This window comes from Eptatretus burgeri, chromosome 9, assembly GCF_056783735.1.
Source record: "Eptatretus burgeri isolate ZD-2024b chromosome 9, Ebu_testis_v1, whole genome shotgun sequence".
In the NCBI taxonomy this organism is placed as follows: Eukaryota; Metazoa; Chordata; class Myxini; order Myxiniformes; family Myxinidae; genus Eptatretus; species Eptatretus burgeri.
Window position 1 is genome coordinate 44,244,977 of NC_140969.1, and position 24,823 is coordinate 44,269,799.

Sequence of the window (24,823 nt, forward strand, 5' to 3'; positions counted from 1 at the left end):
TGTGTAATGGGAATTTAATGTGTGCGCTGCGGGGTTTTTTTTTTTTTTACAACAACAGCGGCACCATCGCCTCGTTCCACCGACGCCATAGCGCACGTGTTTCTGGCTGCGGACGTGGGTGGGACCCCTCGCTCCAGAGCCGACTCTGCCCACGAGGGCAAGGGCGTGACCTTCGTCCAATCAGGAGGCTCATTGCCTCAGATCGGGACTCCACCCAGAAGGGTGGGAGTTGCCCCGCCTACCGTGGGCCTGTCCAATGAGGGACGGCCAGCGAATCACGTGACGCAACCATCCAATCAGGAGGCGAGTGGCCAGGGAAGAAATCCCTCCCACCTCAGGAGAGGAAGAACAATCGCGGTGCGTTCTGTCTGGCTGTCTCGGTCTGCCTCGCCTGGTGTCGTCTGATCAGTGGAAGCTTTTTTTCGGCCTTGATCGCCGGTCGCCTCGTCGTCTTTCGCCTCGTCCGCCTTCATGCTGGCTGGTGTCCGTCGCTCTATCCCTCTTCCCTGGTGTTTGGTGCTGCGTTGAGGCGGTGGGTTCGAGTCCCACCACCGGACAAGCTCGACCAGACTGCACGAGGCGGACAGCTGCAGGTGCAGACTCTTGCCCTCAGCTCGCCTTCCCTCCCGATCTGAAGGGCCAAATAAAGTCCACGACCACCATTTCTTTTGAGTGTGTGCATGTGTGTCTGTGGGCCCAGTCTATAAGTAGCAATTGTTTAAGTGCCATGTACATTACTTGCATTCCTTCTTGATAGTCGGTTTAACTCTGCTCTTTTTGTGCTCCCCTGCCCCATTATAAATAAACCCCGATTGTTCAATGTACCAGCTCGTTGTCTGTCACTTTCTTTCATTGGTTTAGCACGGTGCGTATTGGGAATTAGGGAGGCCTTGTTGCTGTAATTGTTCATTTGGACTGACGGATCTTGGTCATCCCCACTCGGTTTACACCCGGATCGGGCTCGGTAAACGGCCCGTTCCGCTCGAGTTCCATCGAGAGTGTGGTTTTCCCGGGTGGTTAGACGACGTGGGTACTTAGGTATATTGAAATTGGGCAATTAACCCTACCCCACGCCGTCAAAATATTGGCGACTACGGTCCGCTAAGGGGCCCGTGACCTTTGGAGTTATCCAAGGGTTACGACCTTGCAATTCCGGGTGTTCGGTGGAGACAACTCCACTGCTCCACCTCGCGGTCGCTCCTCGCCACCGACCCCCGGCCCACAACAATATCTCTGGAATGTACAGATAAATTCTGTTATCTTGGTAATATGATTGGTGCAGGTGGTGGTGTGGAGGCAGCAGTGAATGCAAGAATTGGAAGTGGCTGGAGGAAATTTATGGAGTTGTTACCCCTACTCTCATCAAGAGTGACCATCCATCCATCCATCCATCCATCCATTGGGACCATACTCTGTGCAGAGCGTTGGTGTTGCCTAAGCAGTCTCCTTGGCTATTGGGCACAGTCCTGGACAGGTCGCCACTCCGACAGCAAGAGGGTCCTCTTGCCACTTAAAAGGAAAACTTTATGCAGCTTGTGTTAGAAGTGTGATGTTTTATGGCAGTAAAGCATGAGTGATCAAAGACCAGAATGAATGGAGGTGTGAACAAAATGAAATGAGAATGGTGAAGTGGATGTGTGATGTGACACTGAAGGATAGGAAACCAAATGTGGAATTAAGAGATAGTTTAGGTATAGAAAGCATTAATGAGGTTATGCGTAGGGTTAGGTTGAGATGGTTTGGACATGTTGAAAGGATGGGGGTGGGCAGTTGTGTGAAGAGGTGTATAAATATGAATGGGAGGATAGGTGGAGGCCGTTCGAGGGAAACGTGGAATGTGTTGCTGAGAGACGACCTAAGAGTTAAAGGCCGAACAAGAAGGCTAGCAAGGGATTGTGCAGCCTGGAAAGCAGCCATTAGGTGAACCACGGCTTACACATGTAATCGTGGAAATGGCCGTAAAACGACGACTATGATGATTATTATGAAGGATATAACTGCACTATACTAAGCATTTTTAACCCTGGGAAGTCATTTCCACAACCTCATGTTGGTTGCAGGTTCTCGTGATTGTGACCATTCTGTTCTCTCTGCTGTCGCCATTGTTTTGGAAGCCCCTTCCAGTGAGATACTGAGTTTACCTCTGAACATAATTGCTAACAAATGCCAAGCCAACAAGGTTGTAAACTTGTACAATCCTTGTTTTATGAAATGATCGGCTGATTTTATCTTTAATTCTCATTTGCAGTGACCATTTCGTATTCTTCCTATATCAGTCTTTACCCCAGATCATGATTAGTCCCCTTCCAGTATCACCGAAGGGGACTATGAGTTTGCTGTCTGTCCGTTCGTCTATCTTTCTGTCTGTCTCACCTGTGGTTTGTCAGTCTTTTTTTCCCATATCCTCCAACATATTCTACTGAAACTTGGTACATAGCTTTAGTATGATAAGTTACAGATTAAGTTTGAGTTTCAGGGTGTTTCGTCAATTTTTCACAGACTTGTACTCTTTATTATTATTATTATTATTTTTTTTAACTTGAAAAATATCGTGTATTACACATGGGTCAGTGTTCAGCTTACCTGACTCCACTCCAATGCTCTACACTCATTTGCTCTTCCCTAATAATATTATGCACTGCCATTGCATGAAGCAGAACAAACCGACTGGCCTTAGGCCTAAGGCCTGGGTGTTAGTCCATTGTCCAGTGCAATTGGAGTGATTCTAGGTATATAACCACAATGTATTAAACATGCACATAGGCCATACACATGCACCAGCTTTCTGGGATGTTTGAGCCATTTGAGTATCCTGTGTCGGAGTGGCAACCCAACCAGGATTGTGCCCAATAGCCGAGGAGACTGCTTTGGCAGCACCGACGCTTTGCACAGATTATGGTCCCAATGGATACCATTAGGACCGTTGGGGGACGTACAATGCAAAGCAAATATCATTCTTGTTAGCCCCCGTTGGACTTTGTCTGAAATGGGTGCTTATGGAGTTTGTCTCGATTTTCATGTCCGTGCATGCGTACGTCTGCAATCATCTCGGACAAGCAGATGCACATCATTTTGTTTCGCGATGCAATGAAAGATAACCGACTCGTGTCTATTTTAGTTGTTAAAAAAAACCCAATGTTGACCATGTCCTCAGCCATTTCTCGGACATGCATTTACCGATCTTCTTCAACTTTGGCACACAAAAAAATGAATGATGGCTTACATATTCACGTCTTCCCCTCCTCCCCCCCCCCTCCCCTGAGATAAGATCCAAGATGGCCGACTGGTGGCCGTTTTGTTACATAAATGTATCCCCAATCATTTCTTGGACATGCATAGTCTGATTTTGTTCAAACTTGACAAATGTCACCAATGTTCTAGTATGTCACATGACCACTCAAGTCAGTTGTGCATAAACATCAATGTTGTAAATATTGCCTAGTCTTTTTGGTAATTTTAGTCTTTCACTAAACATGGTCAGGTCAGGTATGGGCACATGCGCCGGAGCAGTGTGTCACTGCATCCACTTTCCGCTGGTATTCCAGGGGCCTCCGTCTGGCCAACCCCCTCCCCAGACAGATGCCAGGCCCATCCCCATCTCCTTGAGATGATGGTCAACCTGCTGCAACCACGAGGCACGTGGTCGGCCCATTGGCCTCCTCCACTCACGAGACTCCCTCGCTGAGAGAATCTGGTGAGCAGGATTGGCGTCAGGAAAACGAGCCACATGTCCATACAGGCGCAACTGACGCTCACAGACTATGCAGGTAACAAATCTCATTTGAGTCTCTCTCAGCAACCGCTCGTGAGACACAGTCCGACCAGCGATAACCAAGGATTCTCCGGAGAGACTTGGTACCAATGGAATTAAGTCTCCATGTCAGATCCCTGGTCAGAGTCCAAGTCTCACATCCGTGGAGCGAGATTGGAAGCACCAAGGACCTGAAGACTCGGACTTTCATCCTCCTGCGCAGGTACCAACAGTGCCACACCCCATGATCCAGTGAGTCCATGACTCCCCAGGCCCGACCCAGACGTCTGTTGACCTCTGGCTCACAGCCAGCAGCGACATGAATATCACTGCCAAGGTAAGTGAATCTCTCCGTGACTTCAACATCCTCGCCGCAAACAGGTACACACAGGACAGCAGCATCCAAGATGTCATTGAAAGCCTGGATCTTATTTTTTACCCAGGAAATCCGTAATCCCAGTGGCTGACTCCTCATTCAGCACCATGGGGGCTTTGACATTTTACGTCTTTTTCTCCTTGTTTTTGTTATTTTTGGAACCGAAAGCAACATTCTACACCACCCAATTGAAGGGATAAGAACATTAATCGGGACCGGCAGGGGACATGTGCCTGGTGTTGGCTTCATTGTTAGGTTGGTGGGCTTAAGATCCTTGGATCCTGAGTTCAAATCCCACTTGGCTGTTGAATTATTACCAGGTGGGGTTGACTCTGCCTGTCATCCTTCCGAGATCGGCAAAATGAGTGCCAGCATGCTGGTATACTGTGTCGGAGTGGTGACCCGTCCAGGATTGTGTCCAAGAGCCAAGGAGATTGCTTCGGCAGCACCAACGCTCTGCGCAGAGTGTGGTCCCAATGGATGGATGGATGGCGGGGACATGTATTGCAAAGCAGTTCTTGCTCTTGTTGTTATTATTCTGCTTTGCACTTTTCTATTCATATGGGGTTTGAGGCAGCTGCATCTGTCAAAACATCGATCCCTCCCCTCTTCTGAGCCATTCCCACGAACTTTCCTTTAACGCAAATATCTCCTCTTCCACTGCAACAGCTGAGGTGTCAAGTTTTCATCCAAAGGTGTTTTCTAGCACACTTTGCCACATTGCACTTTATCTTTGGCGACCTACTCTTTGATCTAATACGCTTTCAATTTATCCACTGTCCTTGTTGGCAATCGTTTCCACAGGTCAGAAACTGTAAAATGTCGTGGTGAAGTTGTATATCTGCTGGTAATTGCTTTTGCTAGATTTATCTCCACTATCATGTTGGCTACTTCCAGATAGTATTGCTTGACCTAGAAGCTGAGGTCAATGTTGATGTGATCCCAAGCAGCCTTTTTCATGAATGTTCCAAGTGGAGCACTATTTCTGGCCACGCAGAAGCAGTGTCGGAGGCCGGTGAAGCAAAATGAGAAACGCACTCTCCACTTGATGTTGATGGTCATTCTATTTTTGATTATTCGAGCCAATAAGACTTTCTGAGAGTTATTTTGGATCTCTTAACTTCATGCAACAATTTGTGAGGTGCTTGTGATGCCAATATCGTGTCCTGCTCAATAATGCAATGCCTTGTTCCTATGAAAATCATTGTGGACCCAGTGTTGAGGTGTTTAACATACGTTAAGACGTGGCTTTGTAGATGATCAAGATAACCAATTGGAGTAGTGTTGGCTTTATGTGCTTATAGGACTGTGTTGGGTTTTCATAACACTTTTCTTCTTTCTTTCTGGGAGCAAGGCTCGTGGAAGAGTAACGTAAATCTTACAGTGGGACAAATGTAAAGGGCATGGACAGCCAATAAAAGAGGAGAGGGAGAGGATGAGGATGAATTTAAACTACAAGTAAGATGGTTGGGTGAGGAAAGGTTAATGGGGGGAGGGGGGGTCAGATGGTGGTGCACTGCTTGCTTGAATCCCTGGAGGGAAGAGTGAGATAGAACAGTCCATGGCAGTAGGTTTCCATGGATGGGAGAAGTAAGGAATAGAGTTGAGGTATGCAGACAGCCTGAATTTTTAAGTTCAACCAGGTAGATGTTGCTGGAAAAATTTGTGCATCCTGGAGGGGATAATGAGGGTCAATGGACAGAGAACAGAGGGAGCAATATCAGAGCATAGATGGTAGAAAACTGACACCACTGGCCTGCCTGTGATGTGAGAGCAAGAGTCCTTTTGCTTCATCTTCATCATGAGAGATTCCATTAATTATGAGGCCTTTGGTTTCCACTGATTCCAGGAGAGACATGTGATTTTGGGGGCACCAGCTTAAACCAGAGAGCAGTACTCCATTGAGCTATGGACAAAGGCCTTGTAGACTGAGTCGCCCTAATTTTCCAAAGACTTCGATTGATGGAGGATGCCCAGTTTGCAGCTGGCTTTGGAGGCCAGATTTGCGATGTGTTCGGTGAAATAATGTGAAAATGTAAGGTGTTTCCTCCAAATTTTAAATTTCTGCAATCCTTTTGATTCAATGCAAACATTATGCACGTGTTAACTATCTAAATGAAAATCAAGACACCATTGTCCATTTATAATATATCGAGGTGAATTGACTCTATTTGATTTAAATAAAAAAAAACACTGTGTGAAGGTGTGCTTGCATTCAGGCCATCTTTCGGCTTGGACGATAAGCTGGTTGTATTTTCTGCTAGCATTCACTTTTGCACGTAACTGAACAGTTTCCAGACTTAGTTGTTGACTTCATGTTTGGAAAGCTGCTCTGAGTTGGGGACTTAACCCTGGTCAAGTCGTACCAAAAATCTTTAAAATGGTACGTGCTGCTTCCTTGCTTGATGCGCTCAGTATTGACAAAGGATAGAGCACAAACAAGAAACCATTCTGCAGGCTCGGTGAGCTTCATGGACGCCTGCATTGAAGTTCTTTGTTTGGAAACCTATCTATACTAGTGTGTGTGTGTCTCCTCCATAACTCCAAAACCATGAAACCGAACAGCCTAAAACTTTCCATGCATACTGTCGTGTTCAAGCCGATTAACACCGACCTGGACGGATAGCCGAATGCTTTTCACTTAGAGGCGAACAGCCGAGGTCCTTGGAAATTATGGCACGTGTGGGGTGGGAGCAGCAGACGGCACACCAGAGGCGTTCACCAGAAAGGATGCACACGGGTTTATTCTCAAACTCACAACGAATAGACGAACACAAGTACATTGAACAAATGATAGTTTAATGAACATAAAATCAAGGAGTGATGATGAAAATAAATCAAAGGGCGATAATGGAAAGTGAAGTAAAACTAAATCCTAATTTGAGACGTCTCCACTCGGTCACAAACACAGATGAGAGGAAAGATAAAAATACAATCCTTCCTTTATGCCGGGACTCAGCTTTATGTCCAGAGACGACCTTTTGGAGCCTCACAGTCATCGAGCCTCAGTCACTGTGTGGGAAACACACAAAAATGGCACAAAGTCGCTCTCTGCGTTCTCATACGTGAGGTAATTCGCACAGACGGTCTTCACCGCCAGGGCCCACAAACCGCCGTACAGTTTAATCTCATGATTGAGATTGCCACACCACTCTTCTCACAACACCAGGTCTGCTCACAGCAAATGGCGCCGCCTTCTTCCTCGAGCAAACAGCAGGAGACGACAGTTATTGCTGAGAGACATGCTCCTCTTCTTCTCCTCCCAAAGCGCACAAACCTCCCAACCTAGCCGAACAGACAATGGCTAGCGTCTTGCTCCAGCATGCGAGCAAATTCGCACAACACGAACGAGAACCGCGTAGCCTTCTTGACCGTGTCGAGGAGAAACCAAGAGCAAGCGACCCTTTGTGTTCAAACCGCCCTCTTGTCTCTCCAGCACCTTGTTGCTCTTGCCCTTCTTCCCTCTCTGACGGCACCCTGACTCATCATCAGCCTCGGGGGCGTGGCCTGTTGGTTATGTATCCTGGTGGGGGGGGTGGCTTAGTCTGCTGGTTATGTTGTTTTTACAACGTGGTCTCTTTTTTTATTTTTTTTATTTTTTATTTTTTTTATGGTCGGCTTTGTAAATGCAAAATCGTAGGAAAATGTCACGGGGCAATCGCATACTGGGAGGAATAAACTAGCCTTAAAACCTACCTAGTTAACACCACATCACCACCCCCCCCCCCAGGTGTGGTGACGTGTAACAATCTTAAGCTTACAGTTTTCCCTACTTAGTTTACGTCGAGATGTCTCCAACTCGTCCACAGATGGACCATGCTATACTATGCAATCTTACCTTTATTATGAAATTCTCCATCTATCCCACAAACATAACAATAATAAGGGAACTCCAAGGAAGTGCACGAGTGAATATTGGGTGTTTGGGCTCATTAAAACACCCCCTTTGAAGATTATTAACGACCTTGTTTAATTATATCGTTCATCAGGTGCATTTTCGGTCACCTTGGTCTTGCTGGGGTCTGAAGCCACAATGCTTTTTGGCCTGCTCAACCAAGCCTTGACTTAGAACAGGCTGCAACGATTTCTTAACGATAGTTTTTTTTTTTTTTCGCTTTCCTCATTCATATTATCGAATGCCTGTTCATCATAGCTACGAATTGCTGGGTACATCGCAATGCTTATAAACGCCCGGAGCGTCCAGCTTATGTGGCTTTATTTCATTTCCACATGTGCCATAACCTCGAATCTCTTAAACAAAGCCGAATTACAAAATTTAAGCTCCAGAATTGAACTTAGCAGCAGTTCCGACTGCTGAAAAGAAGTGTTCATTTTTCTAATTTGGACATTCGGACATCGCTTGCCAACCATTTAATTGGAGTGCTGCACTGCCGTCAACCGATCGAGATGTACAGTCAGCAGTTGCTATAAGGTAGAAGTGCATATATGGGTATATTTGGATCTGTAATTTAGGGACTCTCCGTGGGTGTGCGTGCACGCATACTTGGTTAGGTGGACGCCGTGGTGGAAAAGTTTCATCCCTTATTTTGGAGGTTTAAATTTTCAACCTCAGCAGCGTACGAGCGATCACATTTTCCTTTATCCTTGTGACTGTTTCTAAAGCCATTGGTTATTTTGTATAACTCGGTGTGCTTTACAAAGGTTCTATGTTTTACAAATGTTTCCATGTGTAAGTTTCAAAGCAAAATACATTTGATAACACCCGGATTCCGAGCTGTTTGCCGTATTAATGTGTTTTCTCAATTGCAAAGCTAATTACAGTATGTTCATAAATCGTAACATATTCTCTGCTACTCCCCTACCCCCACTCATCCCTCTCTGTCCCATCCTCGCTCCACCTTCCCTTGCCCTCCCCTCATGATCCCTTCCTTTTCCGCACCCCTCCTCGCTCCCCCTCCCTCCTCTTTCCCTCCTCGCCTCCTTACAACCCCCCCCTTAATATTCCTGTCAGTGAAGTGACGGGTTGTATTTGCTCGTATAATAAGAATAATAATAACAATGATAATATCTTAGTTTCACTCTTACATTTTAAGAGAAAGAAGTTGTTTTTTGGTTTTGTTGATCTGGAGAAAGCGTTTGATAGGGTTCCACGTGAAGTAATGGCATGGGCATTGAGGAAGTTGGGAGTGGAGGAATGGTTGATCAAAGTAGTGATGGCAATGTATGTGAGAGCGCGCACAGCTGTAAGGACGAAGGATGGTGGACGAAGGACGAAGGCTGCTGTATGCAGATGATCTGGTGTTGATTGCAGAGAGTATGGATGGACTGAAGGAGAAGATGAACAAGTGGAAGGAATGTATGGAGGCAAAAGGTTTGAAGGTGAATATCGGAAAGACGAAGGTGATGACAAGTGGTAAAGCATGTGGTGAGGTGGAAAGGACTGGGAAGTGGCCGTGTGCTGTGTGCAGGAAGGGTGTCGGAGTGAACTCCATTCAGTGTACAATGTGTGCTGAATGGGTTCATCGAAAATGTAGTGGGGTGAGAGGGTCATTAACTAGTGTGGCAGCTACATTCAAGTGTAAGGTGTGCATCGAGGGAGCAGCAGATGAAGGAATTGTTGAGTTGGATCTTGGAGATGGTGTGAAGCTGGAAGGGGTGAAAACATTTTGTTATCTCAGAGACATGCTGAATGGAGAAGGTGGATCAGACTCTTCGACAGTTGCTCGAGTGATGTGCATGAAAGAAGTTTCGGGAACTGAGTGGTGTGCTGACGAAGAGGGGAGTGTCGTTGAAGCGGAAGGGAAAGGTGTATGCTACATGTGTGAGGAGTACAATGATTTATGGGAGTGAGACATGGGTACTGAACATGGAGCAGCAACAATGGCTGGAAAGGGTCGAAATGCAAATGGTTCGGTGGATGTGCGAAGTATCGTTGAGAGAGAGGAAGACAAATGATGACTTGCGGAAGATGATGGGAATAGAGTCTGTGATGGAGGTTGTGAAGAGAAACAGGTTGAGATGGTTGGGTCATGTGTTGAGGAAGGATGAAAGTGACTGGGTGAGAGGTGTGTTGGTAATGAGTGCAGTAGGAAATAGAGGACGGGGAAGACTGAGAAAAACTTGGCTAAAGGTGGTGGAAGAGGAAATGTGGTAAGGGTCCATTGTCTTTATGACGTCCAGTCATTAAGAAGGGGAGATGCAGAAAATATGGTAAAGTGGAGAAGATTGTCATGGGGCCTGCAAGGCTAACCCCCGCTTTAGCAGGGAAAATGGCCTTTAAATGCTTGTTGTCGTTTCACTTGTGGTTGCTGTAATATCCGGAGGGCAGTGAGGCACGGAGAGTCGTGAGGGTTGTCGAACTCAGTTTATTGCCTGTCTGAATGTGCACTACTGTAGACTACCACGAACCCCTAGCGGACGCGAACAGCTATATGCCCTGCAGACACGTGACCACCACACCACTCCTCCACGCCCCCTCAACGCTCCCTGCCAATACACTACAGTTGCAGCATCACACATTAGTGGGCACAAAACTCCACACATTACACCTTTGAAAAGAGGAGGCCTTTAAAAAAAGCTATTGTCCGAGGCTCGTAGAGAAGCTACAATACAAGTTGTGCGCACACACGCAGATAACCACAAGGTGTCCCCACAAATTACCGTAATAAAAAACACGAAATGAGATGATGATGCTTTGTTGCTGCATGTGAAAGAACATTTCTTGTTTTTAGGTCATCTCTAGCAAGATGGCCTAATAAAGACGGACCAAATGTCTGTACGTCCGTCCGTCCGTCAACAATTTTTCTTTCCGATCTTGATGAAACTTAGTATGTGGGTAGAGGTCGATGAGTGTTGCACAACGATATAACTTTTGTTTGGGTTCAAGGTCAGGGTCGAGGTCACGCAAGTTATAAAAATCGCCATTTTCAAAACCTATCTAGTCTGTCATTCTACAAGATATTCGGCAACTGTTTATTGATTATGATAGTAAAAAATATTATCTTGCATCTAACCGGACAGGTTTTTGAATTTCCTTCCCGTTTGATCGTCACATGATCTGGAAGATGGCCAAAAACGCCGATGCGATTCGCAAAGAAGGAAGGAAGGAGAAATTAAAGATAAATATAAAACACATTTTTAGCCTTTTTATATTTATACATTTTCCGCCGAAGGTGCTAAAGTTTCAAAACCCGAAATGTAAACGTCGGCATTTATTTTGAAAATATAATTTCGTGCGCACGCACCAAAATGCCGAGTCATCTTCAACCAAACTGCGCAGTTTGAGCTGCGCAGTAGAACTGCACAGTAGTCTTCGGTCATAACTGAAATTGAGAACTTGTGTTATTATAGAGATGACCGTCACCCCCACACGGGGGTAATTTTTATTGTTGAGATTTGTCAAGATCATCATCTGAATCCGAATGGATTTATGGGGACTGCCCTCAAACGACTTGCGAACGTGTTCAACATCCTCACCATTGTGCTTGGCCTGCCTTCCCCCTACCTCTCCAGAATGTGAGCAGTCTCCATAAACCTTTTGTGCCACTCACAAATCGTTTTTCTCAATAGTAGCTGCCTTCCATAGGTCATCCTAAAGCTCCAAGCTCCATTGAACTTGTGTTGCTGATTTATTCTGTATAAACAAAGCAACACACTGTGTTTGTGTTTTTTTCTTCTTCTTTTCTTGTGGGGATGCCATTTTCTTTGTCCATTAAAATAATTTTCCAAAACGTTACAATAACCCTTGACTTGTGTTTATGCCAATGTTCCTTTATTGATGAGCATACATAGGCATTGTAATCGATATTTATTATCCCCACGCTGTGTTTTAAAAAGGGGGTGTTATTGTCATCTACTCGGTTCTCTCCATCCATCACGCTATCTCCGAAACGGTTGTGCAGAAATTCAGCAAACTTCGTTATGATCACCACATGGCAAAAAGGTCCGAGAGCCATATCATTTTGGCCGAGCTGTTAGGGTCTTTGTGGCGTGGTCAAAAGGTCAAATACCACACCAGAACAGTACTCGGTCGAACGTATCGTCTCGCCTTGCAAGCTCATTCTGAACAAATGTGCCATCGTTAACTGAACATGCATAATTTATTTTGGCTCGTATATCCGTATCATCCATGCACCCTATTATGTCACATGCACTGTCACATACTTTATTGATTTGTTATTAGGATATTTCACGACCACTTTTGTGCACATTAAGGCAAAATGGCATCAATGAAGATGTACGTGGGGAAAAAAAAATATTCAAACTATATTCCCCATGACTAGTCAATCATATGTATGAACTTTCGCATTGATCTCTTGAGTGGTTCTGGAGAATAATTTTTCTTTAATTAATTTATATATTTTTTACATTTTTATTTTCAATCCAATATGGCCACCAGACCACGTGACCAATGACTTAATAAATTTCCTTCTTCACCCATCCAGTCGTAAATAAGATGTATGAAGTTTCAGATTTTTCGGATGAGGATTTTGATTCGACAAATTAATTATCACTGGAATACCACATCACCGATGATGGCATCATTCCCACCTTATATACCCCATGGGGAGCTGATGACGTATGCAAATTTTTTTATTTTTTTGGTTGAGCGTTTTGGAATAGTTATCCAAATTCTTCCTTTAATCCAATATGGCTGCCATACCATGTAACCTATTATGTCAGAGTTGTCAATAAAATCACCAATTTGGTTTCAGACAAAGTCACTCCACCTTGGACATGCTGCTTCGACTAATCCGGCAATGGATGGAGGCCCTCAATGTCAGATGTGAGATCAGTTGCTGTCTCTGGACATATCTCGTGCTTCTGATCCCTGATATCCTGCCTTGCTCAACAAACCCTCTGCCGATGGCATCCAAGGCCAATTCCACACATAGCTCACTGACTTCCTCAACTCTTGCAGCCAACTTGTGGCTCTCAATGGAATATTTTCATTTCATCTGCCTGTCAAGGTTGGAGTACCCCAGGCCTAATCTTGATCTTCATAAATGATCTACAACTCCTTGGAAAATCCGCTTTATCTTTTTGCTGACGACTCCACCCTGTCCTGTGATATCCCTCATCCTTCATATCAGACAGGCAGGCTGCAGCCAGCCCATTCCCTCTCTTCAGACCTTGAAAAAACAATTCACAAGCTGGTCAAACACTTGGAATATCCGGTCTTTCAATCCAAAAAAATCTCTCTGTCTCTCTCCACCTTCCGGCTGTTAGTATGTTGGGTGCAGTGTAATGGCGGCTGCGCAGGCTCGTTGAGGCTGCGAGCTGCTCAGTTTGTTGACTCTCCTATCCCTCCTCGCGCCATTTTCATCCCTGTCTTCCTCCTTTTCGTTTTGGTTCACTGCACGTCATTCCTTTCTATTTAGACTCTCACCGGTCCCACTTTTACAAGACCCAACCTATCCTGATCCCTCCCCCCCATAGCCCTGGTTGTTTATTATCGTCTTTCAGTTTCATTCAACTCTCCTCCCCATTTTTTTTTCTCCCTGGTGCAGGCACACGGACGCGCGCAGGCACACGCGCACGCACACGCACGCACACACAGACGCGCGCAGGCACACACATGCGCACAGACTCGCGCAGGCACACACACGTACACAGACGCGCGCAGTCGCAGGCACACGCACACGCACACATGCACACGCACATGCACACAGACTCGTGCAGGCGCAGGCACACAGACGCGCGCAGGTGTAGGAAGGCTTGCCTGAACGCATCAAACTACTTTGAATGAAAAGGCAAGCCCTACTTTGCCAATTGTCTAACCGTGGCAGAGTATTGGTAATTAACAACCTGGTAACTTCCATCCTATGGCACAAGGTTCTGGCTCTGCAACCACCCATTGGTTTGGTTGACGAAATGCAGAAGTGTTACTCACTTTTTCTGGTCCAGAAAACATTGGCTACGACCAGAAAAGTGAATTTACCAATATCTGAGGGCGATCAAGGACTTGTCAATGTCAAGTGCCGAATTATGGCCTTCCGTCTTCATTCAATATGGTCCCTTTTGCATGAATCACTTTTACATTGGAGATACCTTGCAAACCATATTTTTGGCCAAGTTGAGAATTTTGGTCATGCTCATGAGCTTCTCCTTATGGATTTGACCAAGGTTGGTTTCTCTTCACTCCCTTCCTTCTGTCAAAGTCTGTTAAATGCTTGGCAAGCTTTCATAGCCCATCGCGATCTCACTACATACGAACAATCCATGTTTCTGAATGAGCCACTTTTTCATAATGCACTGTTTGAAGACTTTGATAACAAGAGGACCGTTGTCCAAAAATTTGCCAATGCATCAAAAACCAACGTGTGCCACCTTGGAAACAATGCCAATGATAAGTGGCTCAGTGTTGCTGCAATTACCTCAGCGATTGGTATCGGGTCTTGTCGCAAAATTGTCACGTGTCAAAGTAGAGCGCATACAAACGTCAAGCAGAAGGGTTTACATTTTGTATCCCACTGATCGGCCAGATCTGCATCCGGACCTGAACCAAGATCGACTTGGCTTGGTTTTGTGACCCACCCAACTCGTCCACCAAGTTTCATCCGAATCCGTCCACAACTTTTTGAGATATTGTGCTATATATCGTTTTTAACCCGATCTCAATAGTGAAGAATCACTTAAATGCTAGTAGTCTGATCCAGATCTGGATCTTCACCAAAATTGAATCGATTCGACCTTGTCACACACCCAACTTGCCCGCCAAGTTTTGGCCGAATATGTCGTATTTTTTGGAATCCAAAAAAATCTCGCAGATCTCTTATTGAATATTGATCTGTTATCTCTTAATGAAAACGGGTGAAAACATAATCTTGGTCCACTTATGGTAGCAAAGATAATGATGTGATGTGATACATTGGTCATCAATTTGGATGCTAATATTTGAACCGTAGGATTGCTTTCATTGTAATGGTTTGTAATCCATTGTTTTCTGTGGTTTTTATTTTATTTTATTCATTTGATGATGATGATGATGATGATGATGATGATGTGTGTTTCAGGCACTCAATGAATTGCTGGAGTCTGTGTCAGCACCACTGGAAATTACTGAGGGCTTTGTGGGCAGTATTTCAGTCTCTATACCATGGTCAGCCCTCCTTAATGAGAATTCCACCGTGGAGGTTCGAGATCTCGAGATTGTTCTTCGGCCACGAGCTCGCGATGGTTGGTACAACAGACCTTTGCAGACCCCATTTAATATGCCATATTTTTTTTTCCTTCTCTTTCGTGTTAGCATGAGTTTGTATGAGTACTTGCACATTATATGGAGAAAGGTTATGAAAACGACATTGTTAAATATGTCAGGGCACCTGCAAAAGGGAAGCGTTTTCTCATACATGTATGTCTCAGAAATTCACCATTTCAACCACAGAGCTGCCTTTATCAGAGAATATGACCGTTTTTACAGCCATTTTTCCCTGCTGTGCAGGGGTTAGGCTTTTTCTTGAGGCAATGTTTTTATGGCCGGATGCCCTTCCTGACGCCAACCCTGGTCGCCTCTTACGACACACAGGGATATGGTATACCTATTCTAACCGGGGCATACACCGGGACCAGTACACTGGTACTCACTTCGCCGACCTCGGATGGATGACAGGCTGAGTCAACCCCCTGGTGTTAATTCAGCAGCCAACGGGGCTTGAACTCAGGACCCTGGGATCCCAAGCCGCCACCCTAACCACTAAGCCAACACCAGGCTTAGTTTATCAGAGAATATGCAAGCCATATTTGCTCTGGCTTGTATTAACCTCGTGGAGGGCAGAGTAGTACAGGCCTACAGTCACTAATCAGCAGTAAATAGTGTTATAAAAATGACCTGGAAGTGGGGGAGGGGGGGTGGGGGTTAGTTGATGAGGAAGTAATCATTTGTCTGTTATCTCTTAATGAATGCGAGTGAAAGTGTTTATCACCCCATTGAGCAACGACCAGAATTGGATGTCTTGGCAGCCCGCCTTTCATCCACGTGTTTGTCTGTTTCTTTTCCCCTCTGTATTTAAACGTCCTATGACACCCAAAAGTACTGAAATTGCATATATATATATATATATATATATATATATATATATATATATATATATATATATACATACATACATACATACATGCATACATACATACATACATACATACATACATACATACATACATACATACATACATACATACATACATACATACATACATACATACATACATACATACATACATATATGTCTTATAGGAGTTTTTCATTGTGATTTCAGATCTGACAATTTGTTTTTCACAATACTCGTTCTGTAAAATGTAAAATTGAAAAAAACAAACCTCTTCGGGAACGCCCCTAAAAATTCTGCCGAAATCTACTGAAAGGGGCGTAACCCACAGGACTATAGGCTGCACGTAAATTACTCGGGTTGGTGGTCTACGTGATTCTATTGGCTTCCTGTGCGTTTCCACATTCGATTGATCGACTCGATCGCTTTGTTCATTTCTGCTTTAAAAAAATCAAACATTTGGTTTTGAATAATGGATGACATGGACTTTGATTTGTCTGGTAGCGACAGTGAGTGTGAGAGAAATGAAGGATTTTGGTCTGAATCAGATGGAGAATTGTCGGATAACGTAGTCACGGGAGGTGAAGTTCAGGCAGCTGGAAATGAAATACGGCCTTACCAGTTCGAGCCCGAAGCAGGACAAGCAGAGAAAAATGGCAATGATGATCGGGAGGACATCGAAGGAAGACTTGGCAATAACAACTGGTTAGACAAAATCCTATTCGTAATTCAATCATGTAAATTCGACTTGGATACTGCTCGATATCAGAAATATTTTAGTGAGGTGACGTGACCAGCGCAGTGCAGCGGACATGTTGCACCGCGGCGAATGAATCGCAAGCAAGGCCAGCGCATGTCATCGGCCGTATCTCTCCACGCATAAAACGAAGCAATCTCGCTGTCCGGATACAATGAAAACTTGTGTGCAGAACACACCTTGTGACACAATTGTTTAGAGTCGTCCAATAAATCTGACGTTCTGTTGCATTTTTTTTTTCCTACTGTCGTCATGTGGCGCCAGTAGAAAACAATGAAGAAAAGAGAATAATAAAAGAAAGCTACAGCACGTCAGATTTATCGACCGAATCTGACGGACGACGGATTTATCGGACTAGTCGAGACTGGAGTTCACAAGTAACTTGTATTAGCATGCACACAATGTATAAGTCAATGCGTAAGAGTCCCGAGGCTATGAGGCCGTGTCATAGGACAGATACATTTGTCTTTCATAGTTGTGCCAACATATTTTTCCATGTTCATTTATTACAGCATATTGGCTAAATGTTAATGAATAGCATGCAAATGGAATCAGTACCTTCACTCTAGAATAAACCCATGTATGTCGAGTACAGCCATACCTGGCTTTGCATGTATGTGGAATCGTACCTATCCCAGCAGGCTGGTTTCAACGAACAATTCAATAAGCTGAAAAATGTGGTGCAAGTTTTTCACATTGTTTAATTTTAAAATTATCTCCTTGCGCCTTGAAATGATGCAATATTAATCTTTAGTATTTTACTTGTATATCCCTGTAAGTTTATTTTTTAATGGAAAGGTTCAACAGTCACATTTAATATTTTGTGGCCATGTTATATCCCTTCATTGTGCATACATGTATTGGATTTGTACACGACTATGACAAGGTAGTAAAGGGATAAATAATTGCCTCGTGATTGTTGTGCATACACGGCTCAGAAGCAGAATTTCTTTTCCGCGAAACAATCGCAGGAATTAAGACGATCAGTGAGATAGCAAACACATGTGCACAATGCATTTGTACGTACTTTATACGGCGCGCGACATCGAGTCAATCCACTCTGTGCGAGTCGCGTTCTGGAGATGACGTGAAGGCTGCGGTTCACTGAAGTCAACTTTTTTAAGGGGCGGGGCATAGCAAGTTGTGAAAAGCACTACAAATGTTCAAAATATTGGTCTAATTATCCCATTTTTTATTTTAAAAAAGAAACATGGGTGATTTCTTCACTAGGAAGGTCAAGTTAATATATAAATAACCAGAAAGTTTTGAGTGTCATGGGACCTTTAACTCTAAAATCGCCTCCATTGTCCTTTCACACCGTACGACTGCATGTCAACATGGCATGTCCACATAAGTGACTGCGAGCCCCCACACATGCTTGAGCAAAATGGCTCATCCAGGTGTGCTACTTCAGTGCTACAAGAGCGCATGCACAACAATTGCAGGGTGGTGGGTGGGGGGGGGGGAGATTTCTCTGCAGGTGCTCGGGGAGAGGGGGGGCTGGCTGTAAAAGGCAACGATGCTCACACCCACAAGAGATGCGGGAGACGCAGAGAGAGAGCAGACGCAGCAGACAGCAGACTTAGGAGACAGACAGAGACAAACAGACCTCACAGTGAGGAGGCTCGGGAGACGCTAGAGAGAGAAGCTGGGCTTACGAGACGGGCCACACTGAACCGATGGAGAAGGGAGTCACAATGTGAAAAGGGGTCCGAATGGTGAGATTGTTGCAAAGTTCCAGTGGTGTCTGCCCAGCCTGTGAGATCACCCTGTGTCACACCTCCCGACATTTCACTACAGGGAAGACCGCACACACCTGCACCATACCATTCTGTCAACTCTATGATTCGTCCTGTGTCTCTAGCAGAGTCTGCCCACATAAGACAAGCCATTGGAACCATCTAGGTTAAGCGTGCTGATTTGGTTTCTCTGGAACATTTTATTCTTGATTGCTTCGTCCCCATTATTTATTTAACCTGTTTTTTTAAAGCGAGTCGCTGTGCATTTTAAGCCGTAGGAATGTTCATCAGTGTAATTAAACTCACCTCAGAGCCATACACATGTGCTGAAACTACCACGTTGCTAAATTTATAAATCCTAACCACACTGCACATGAGTAAAGCCTCCACTCAGTTACTTGGGAGTTAATCTCCAACGGTCTCACGTCGCCCGTGAAGGAGACTTAATCCATTACAATACACTCGACACTTTGTGCAGGTGCAGGTGCAGCAGAATCCCTGTACTGGTCGACTTGTATGACGAGTAGCATGCAACTGGCACAGGAATGTCTGAAACAACAACCTGGGGAGGAAGGGGAGGAGGACCCTGTTGATACTCCTCAACCGTTTGAAGGCCTTGAGGTCTTTGCACAGACTATTGAGACAGGTGAGCTTATCCTTTTAGTTTGTTATTTGCTTGACGCTCATGGCATCACTTTGATTATCTGTTCGTTTGGCTTTTATTTATACAATGTCATTTTTGAATCAAGTTATTTATCTATTTCCATACAGTGTCGAACCTTTTGTGCATGCTAGTTTGAATGTTGAATGCCATGCTTGTCTTTTTCTCTCTCACTCTCTCACTCTCTCACTCTCTCACTCTCTCACTCTCTCACTCTCTCACTCTCTCACTCTCTCACTCTCTCACTCTCTCACTCTCTCACTCTCTCACTCTCTCACTCTCTCACTCTCTCACTCTCTCACTCTCTCACTCTCTCACTCTCTCACTCTCTCACTCTCTCACTCTCTCACTCTCTCACTCTCTCACTCTCTCACTCTCTCACTCTCTCACTCTCTCACTCTCTCACTCTCTCACTCTCTCACTCTCTCACTCTCTCACTCTCTCACTCTCTCACTCTCTCACTCTCTCACTCTCTCACTCTCTCACTCCCTCACTCTCTCACTCTCTCACTCTCTCACTCTCTCACTCTCTCACTCTCTCACTCTCTCACTCTCTCACTCTCTCACTCTCTCACTCTCTCACTCTCTCACTCTCTCACTATATATATATATATATATATATATATATATATATATATATATATATATATATATATATATATATATATATATATATATATATATATATATATATATATATATATATATATATATATATTTTTTTTTTTTTTCAGAAGAAGAAGGCACTTCCAACCAAAAGTTTCAAAAAAAAAAAACTAGATCGACTCCACTAATTTGAGCAAAAAAAGTGAGAGCAGACCAGGTCTCGGGCAACATTTCGCCAGCTTCACTGCCAGCCAGTTTCCTCAGGCACAATAGACCCCGAGCCTTGGCACGTGTCCGGTTTTTATTTCGATACGACCGCTCATTTCTGGTCACGTGCTGGTGCTCGAGGCAAATGGAGGAGTGCTTTTTATATGCCCAATATATATATATATATATATATATATATATATATATATATATATATATATATATATATATATATATATATATATATATATATATATATATATATATATATATATATATATCGGGGCGTATTATGTGATACCGGTCGTCTGTCCATCCATCCGTCCATCCATTCCTGTCCGCACTCTAACTCCCAAAGTTTTCACCTTTCACATTTCATATTTGGTACATAGATACAGACTGTGGAGACGGTGTGTCCCAACTTACGTTTGTCATCTAAAGTAGTTGCCATGGCAACCAGGATGCTGTTTTCCATGTAGTAGCACAATTCTCTATATACCTTCTTGTTCAGGCATATATTGTGCTCACTTGAGCTCTTGTTTATTTTATTTTGCAAAACAAAACAAAAAACAAATGTCAGATCACATCATTCAAGGGGTGCTCTGCTCTTTTTTTTGTTTTTACTTTCACATGATCTGGTGGTGTATGTGTGTTGTTGTTGTGTTTCCGGGGCACGAACACGGCTGGTTTTGGGTCTGGGTTTGGCATGATGAGGCGTTGGTTGTGCGAGTGTTGGGGTTCTTGTTGGGTGTTGTACACATGTGGATGTGGTGTTTGGGATTGAGTGTTGTTTGTTGCTCACCTTATCCAGCCGTTTGCACCATCCGGTTTTCGCCATTTGCATCAGAGGTGTGTATTGTGTGGGTATGTCCACCGTCTCTCCCCAGTTTGACGACCCTCCTGGCTCTTCACGTGCCACGCTTCCATAATCAACCTGTGATCCTTGGACGTGAGCCACATTTTTTTTTTGTTGTTGTTTATTGGCATCAGCTGATTGGAGTCAATGTGATTGCCATACTGTATGGCAATCTCCAGTACACTCTGTATACAACCCAAAAACCTTGTGTAGCTTTCACCCTTGTTTTGGGGGAATTTCATAAAATGATTTTTTAAAACGTTGCATTGTTGTTTTAAGATGTGCATAAACAGCTGCCAATCGTCATGTGACACGTAAAAAAAAAAAACATTGGCTCTGTAATTTTGGAAAACATTAATGCAGCAAATGGCTCAGAAATCAGGTGTTATCAGCTTTGAAACTCGCAAAGAGAAACTCCATAACGTTTCTAAAGCAAACCCGGTTCATATTATGAAAACCAACTGCTTTATAAACAGGCGCGAGGACAAAGGAGAACTCGATCGCTCGTACACTGCTGAGGTTAAAAGTTAAAACCAACTGTACCTGTACATCTGTACCTCCATTCTGGCCGTACCAAGGTAATGTGTTTACCCGAGCATTAATTCTTGACGTACATGCCAGGCATACCCGACTCCATTAAAACATCAGTTAAATTTGTTTTTCACATTTAAAAGGTCTATAATGTGGATATTGGCTACGGAATGCAGCTGAGGCCCAGCGCCGACGACCCAGGGATGACCCCGCCTTGTCCCGGCAACAGTTTGCTCCACCCCGCTTGCCTTGCTCGGTTGCTTCACCCTCTCCAATCAGTTGTGCTGGCTAGTCAAGAGATTCCGCTCAGACGCGAGACAAAGGAGAGATCCTGGACGACTACTGACAGCCTGGATGAAAGAGAGACTGACTGAGCCTGATTTGCTCTCTTTTACATCTCCCCAGCGGGAGTGGTGCTTGTGAGCAGAACAGGCAGAGCGATGGGTATTTCCCCGCACCCTCATCGGTGCGCCGACTCGAACCACTGTGTTGGGCCCTCCCTCGCGAGTGTGTTGTGGTGTTCAGAGCGGTGAAAGTAGGCGAGTTTAGATGGAGACAGCTGTGGCATTGTAACGGTGAGTTGTGGCATCGTAGTGATTGTTGTGAGGTAGAGGAAGCGCTGTAGTGTTTGTGGTGAAGTCATTGAAGCGTTGGGAGCGGTTGAAGCATTCGTAGTGAGGAGACTGAGCTGGATGGTCGTGGCTGTGGCATTTGTGGTGAAGAGGTTGGGCGTAGGTTGTTGTGGGAATTTTTAGAAGGCATTTGGAGTGATTATGGTGAGCGTTGTCGCGTTGTGGTGAGCATAGTAAGGATCTGATGTAAGGCCTCAGTTGGATAATGGCACGATGTTAGAACAGGGATTTGGCGCATGTATGCAAATGAGCTGCCTTTGTGTCTTCCTGATGCTCCTGGTAGTGTTACGAATCTGCTTTAGTGGTTTGTGTATGAAACAAAGGGAGGTAAAGAGATGAAATAAAGGATTGAAGACAAAACTAAAAGTCTTACCCAACCTACCCAACACATCTTGTCCCATTTACCCACTAGACATGGAAAGGGCTAACTAAATGAATACTTGTGAGATAACTGTCTTCGGATCACTATATGTTGGCTGCCATTGCTTCGGAGTAGTGCCGGTTGGACAGAACCGCAAATATATACATGTGTATATATATACACACGGTAATACCCCGCAGAACTCTTCGTTATAGCACTCATTGTCATTGGGGTGAAAAAAAATTCAAATAAATAAATACATTAAAAAAAAAACATTTAATTGATAAAATCCAGAAAGCAACGCAAAAGTTACACGCATACCTGGGGAAATTAATCCCCCTCCCCCATCTTCCTTTGCAGACGCTCAGCCAATGAGAGCAACGTGCGCTGAGCCAATTGGTGACTTGTTTATAAAGAGCCGAGATAATCTTTTTTTGGATTCGTTTCGTATGTGTTTTTTTTCCACCAGATTAGAACAATAATGTTTAGAAAAAAGTCTGAAAGGGAGAGCTGGAACTGCAGCAAAAGTGTTGAGAAAGAGTATGACTGGATGTGAAAATGCGTGTGCTATGGAGGGTTGAGGCAGGCAAGTGTTAGAGGGCTGTGGGTCATTCACTAAGCTTGGCTATGTCCACCATTTGAACCATTCTCAAGAATGCAGACAAGAGAAAAGCTACTGCCCAGTCAACCACTTCAATCACTGCGGCAAAGTTAACTTGATCAAGGAGCAGTTTGTTGGGAAAGATGCTGAGCAGGTTCGGGATGTGAGTGGAAGACCAAAATCAGCACCATATGCTTTAAGCCAGCTGAAAAGCATGGAGAAGGCAAGGAGTGTCTTTACTCACCTGCATGAACAAGGAGGCAAGGGATCGTTTATGGAGACTTTTTCGGCCGGTTGAGGTTGTTTTTATAAGTTCAGACATCGCAGCAACCTTGACAGCATCCACATCTGTGGCAAATCTGCAAGCGCTGATCACCGGACAGCTCGTGAATTTCCGGACAAGCTCAAAGCGATCATTGAGCATGGCAACTACCCTTCACAGCTTGTTTTCAATGTGGATGACACTGGGTTGTTTTTGAAGCGCATGCCGTCTCGCACATTCATTTCCCGTGAAGTCACAGGCGTCAGGATTCAAGGATCGCCTTACGTTGCTGTTAGGTGGTAATGCGTCAGGAGATTTTATGCTGAAACCTATGCTCTTGTTCCATTCGGAAAATCCATGAGCAATGAATGGGGTTTTCGAAGCAAAAACTCCTTTCATCTGGAAGTCCAAAGGGAGGTTTGTGTCCTGCCTTGAGATGGTAGATGGTGATGGATGGGAGATCGAAGACAAGATGAGAGAGTTGGACCATCTTCAGAGCAAATTTAGGGCAAACAGTTACCCATACAGCTTATTTCCAAAAAGGAGAACGATCCTGGCTGGCCTGTTGTCCCAGGTGTATCGCAAAGGATCCTGGGATGCAGGTATTGAAAGCAGCAGGAGTGAGAGCAAGTCTCAAACCTGTCTTCTCCCTCAAGAGAACTCTTATGTTGGTCAAGGACAAGCTAAGTAGGAAGGACAGCGTCGAGGTGGTGTACGCGGTGCCCTGTGGTTGTGGAGCCGAATATGTGGGAGACAGGGAAGACCTCAGGCCAGAGTATTGCTGAACCTTTGAGTGTAATTTGAGTGCAAGGCCTTTAAGTGTAATTATCCCAGCAGGTCTGCCATTGCCAAACCTGGTCTCAAAGCAGGACAACCTTTGTGGGATAGGCTTTGCATTTTGGGTTTGACCTCAAACAGGACCAGAAGACTGATTCTGGAGGCTTGGTACACACAGGAAATGGTCACATTGATCACGTAGGTGGTGGCGGACTTGCCGTTAGGTTTTATTATTATTATTTTGTATACACTGTCGGAGTTCGGTGTGGGCGATTCGTGTCATGTCGTGAGGTCGGAGCAAGATATTCTTGCGGCGTAGGGTCATCTTGCCGGAAATGGAATGTTGCTGTATGCCGGGCCGTGCAGGAGGTCGGGGCCAATCAGAGCGCCCAATTCGGGTGACATCACCTCGTTTCGGGGTGGCCCCAGCCCCACGCCGTGGGGCCTATAAAGGTCTGAGCAGATCCTTCTTTCTCTCTCTGCCCTGTCTCGCCTCCCGCTCAAGCTGGTATTCGACTCCACCTACTGTCGTCATCACCTCGACTCCACCTTCTGTCGTCATCACTGGCCTCCTCCTCTTCGCCGCCCACACGACTCTGAGTCCACCCTCCCAACTCAAGGCCTTCCTTCACGCCCAGTCTCGAAGCGAGCTGCCCGAAGCAGAAGAAGATGCGCCAGCTATCAGCGGGGTACCACACC

At 44.8% G+C, this 24,823-nt stretch overlaps 1 protein-coding gene across 1 annotated transcript in view; it reads left to right on the top strand.

The window, feature by feature from the left end:
• The window catches only part of LOC147020027 (autophagy-related protein 2 homolog B-like), a 150,001-nt gene that overhangs the window by 3,115 nt on the left and 122,063 nt on the right, over window positions 1-24,823 (top strand). Inside the window, exons 2-3 of the mRNA XM_085894969.1 lie at window positions 15,104-15,266; window positions 19,110-19,277. Coding sequence (XP_085751095.1) covers window positions 15,104-15,266; window positions 19,110-19,277 — 331 coding nt within the window. The remainder of the gene's footprint in view (window positions 1-15,103; window positions 15,267-19,109; window positions 19,278-24,823) is intronic.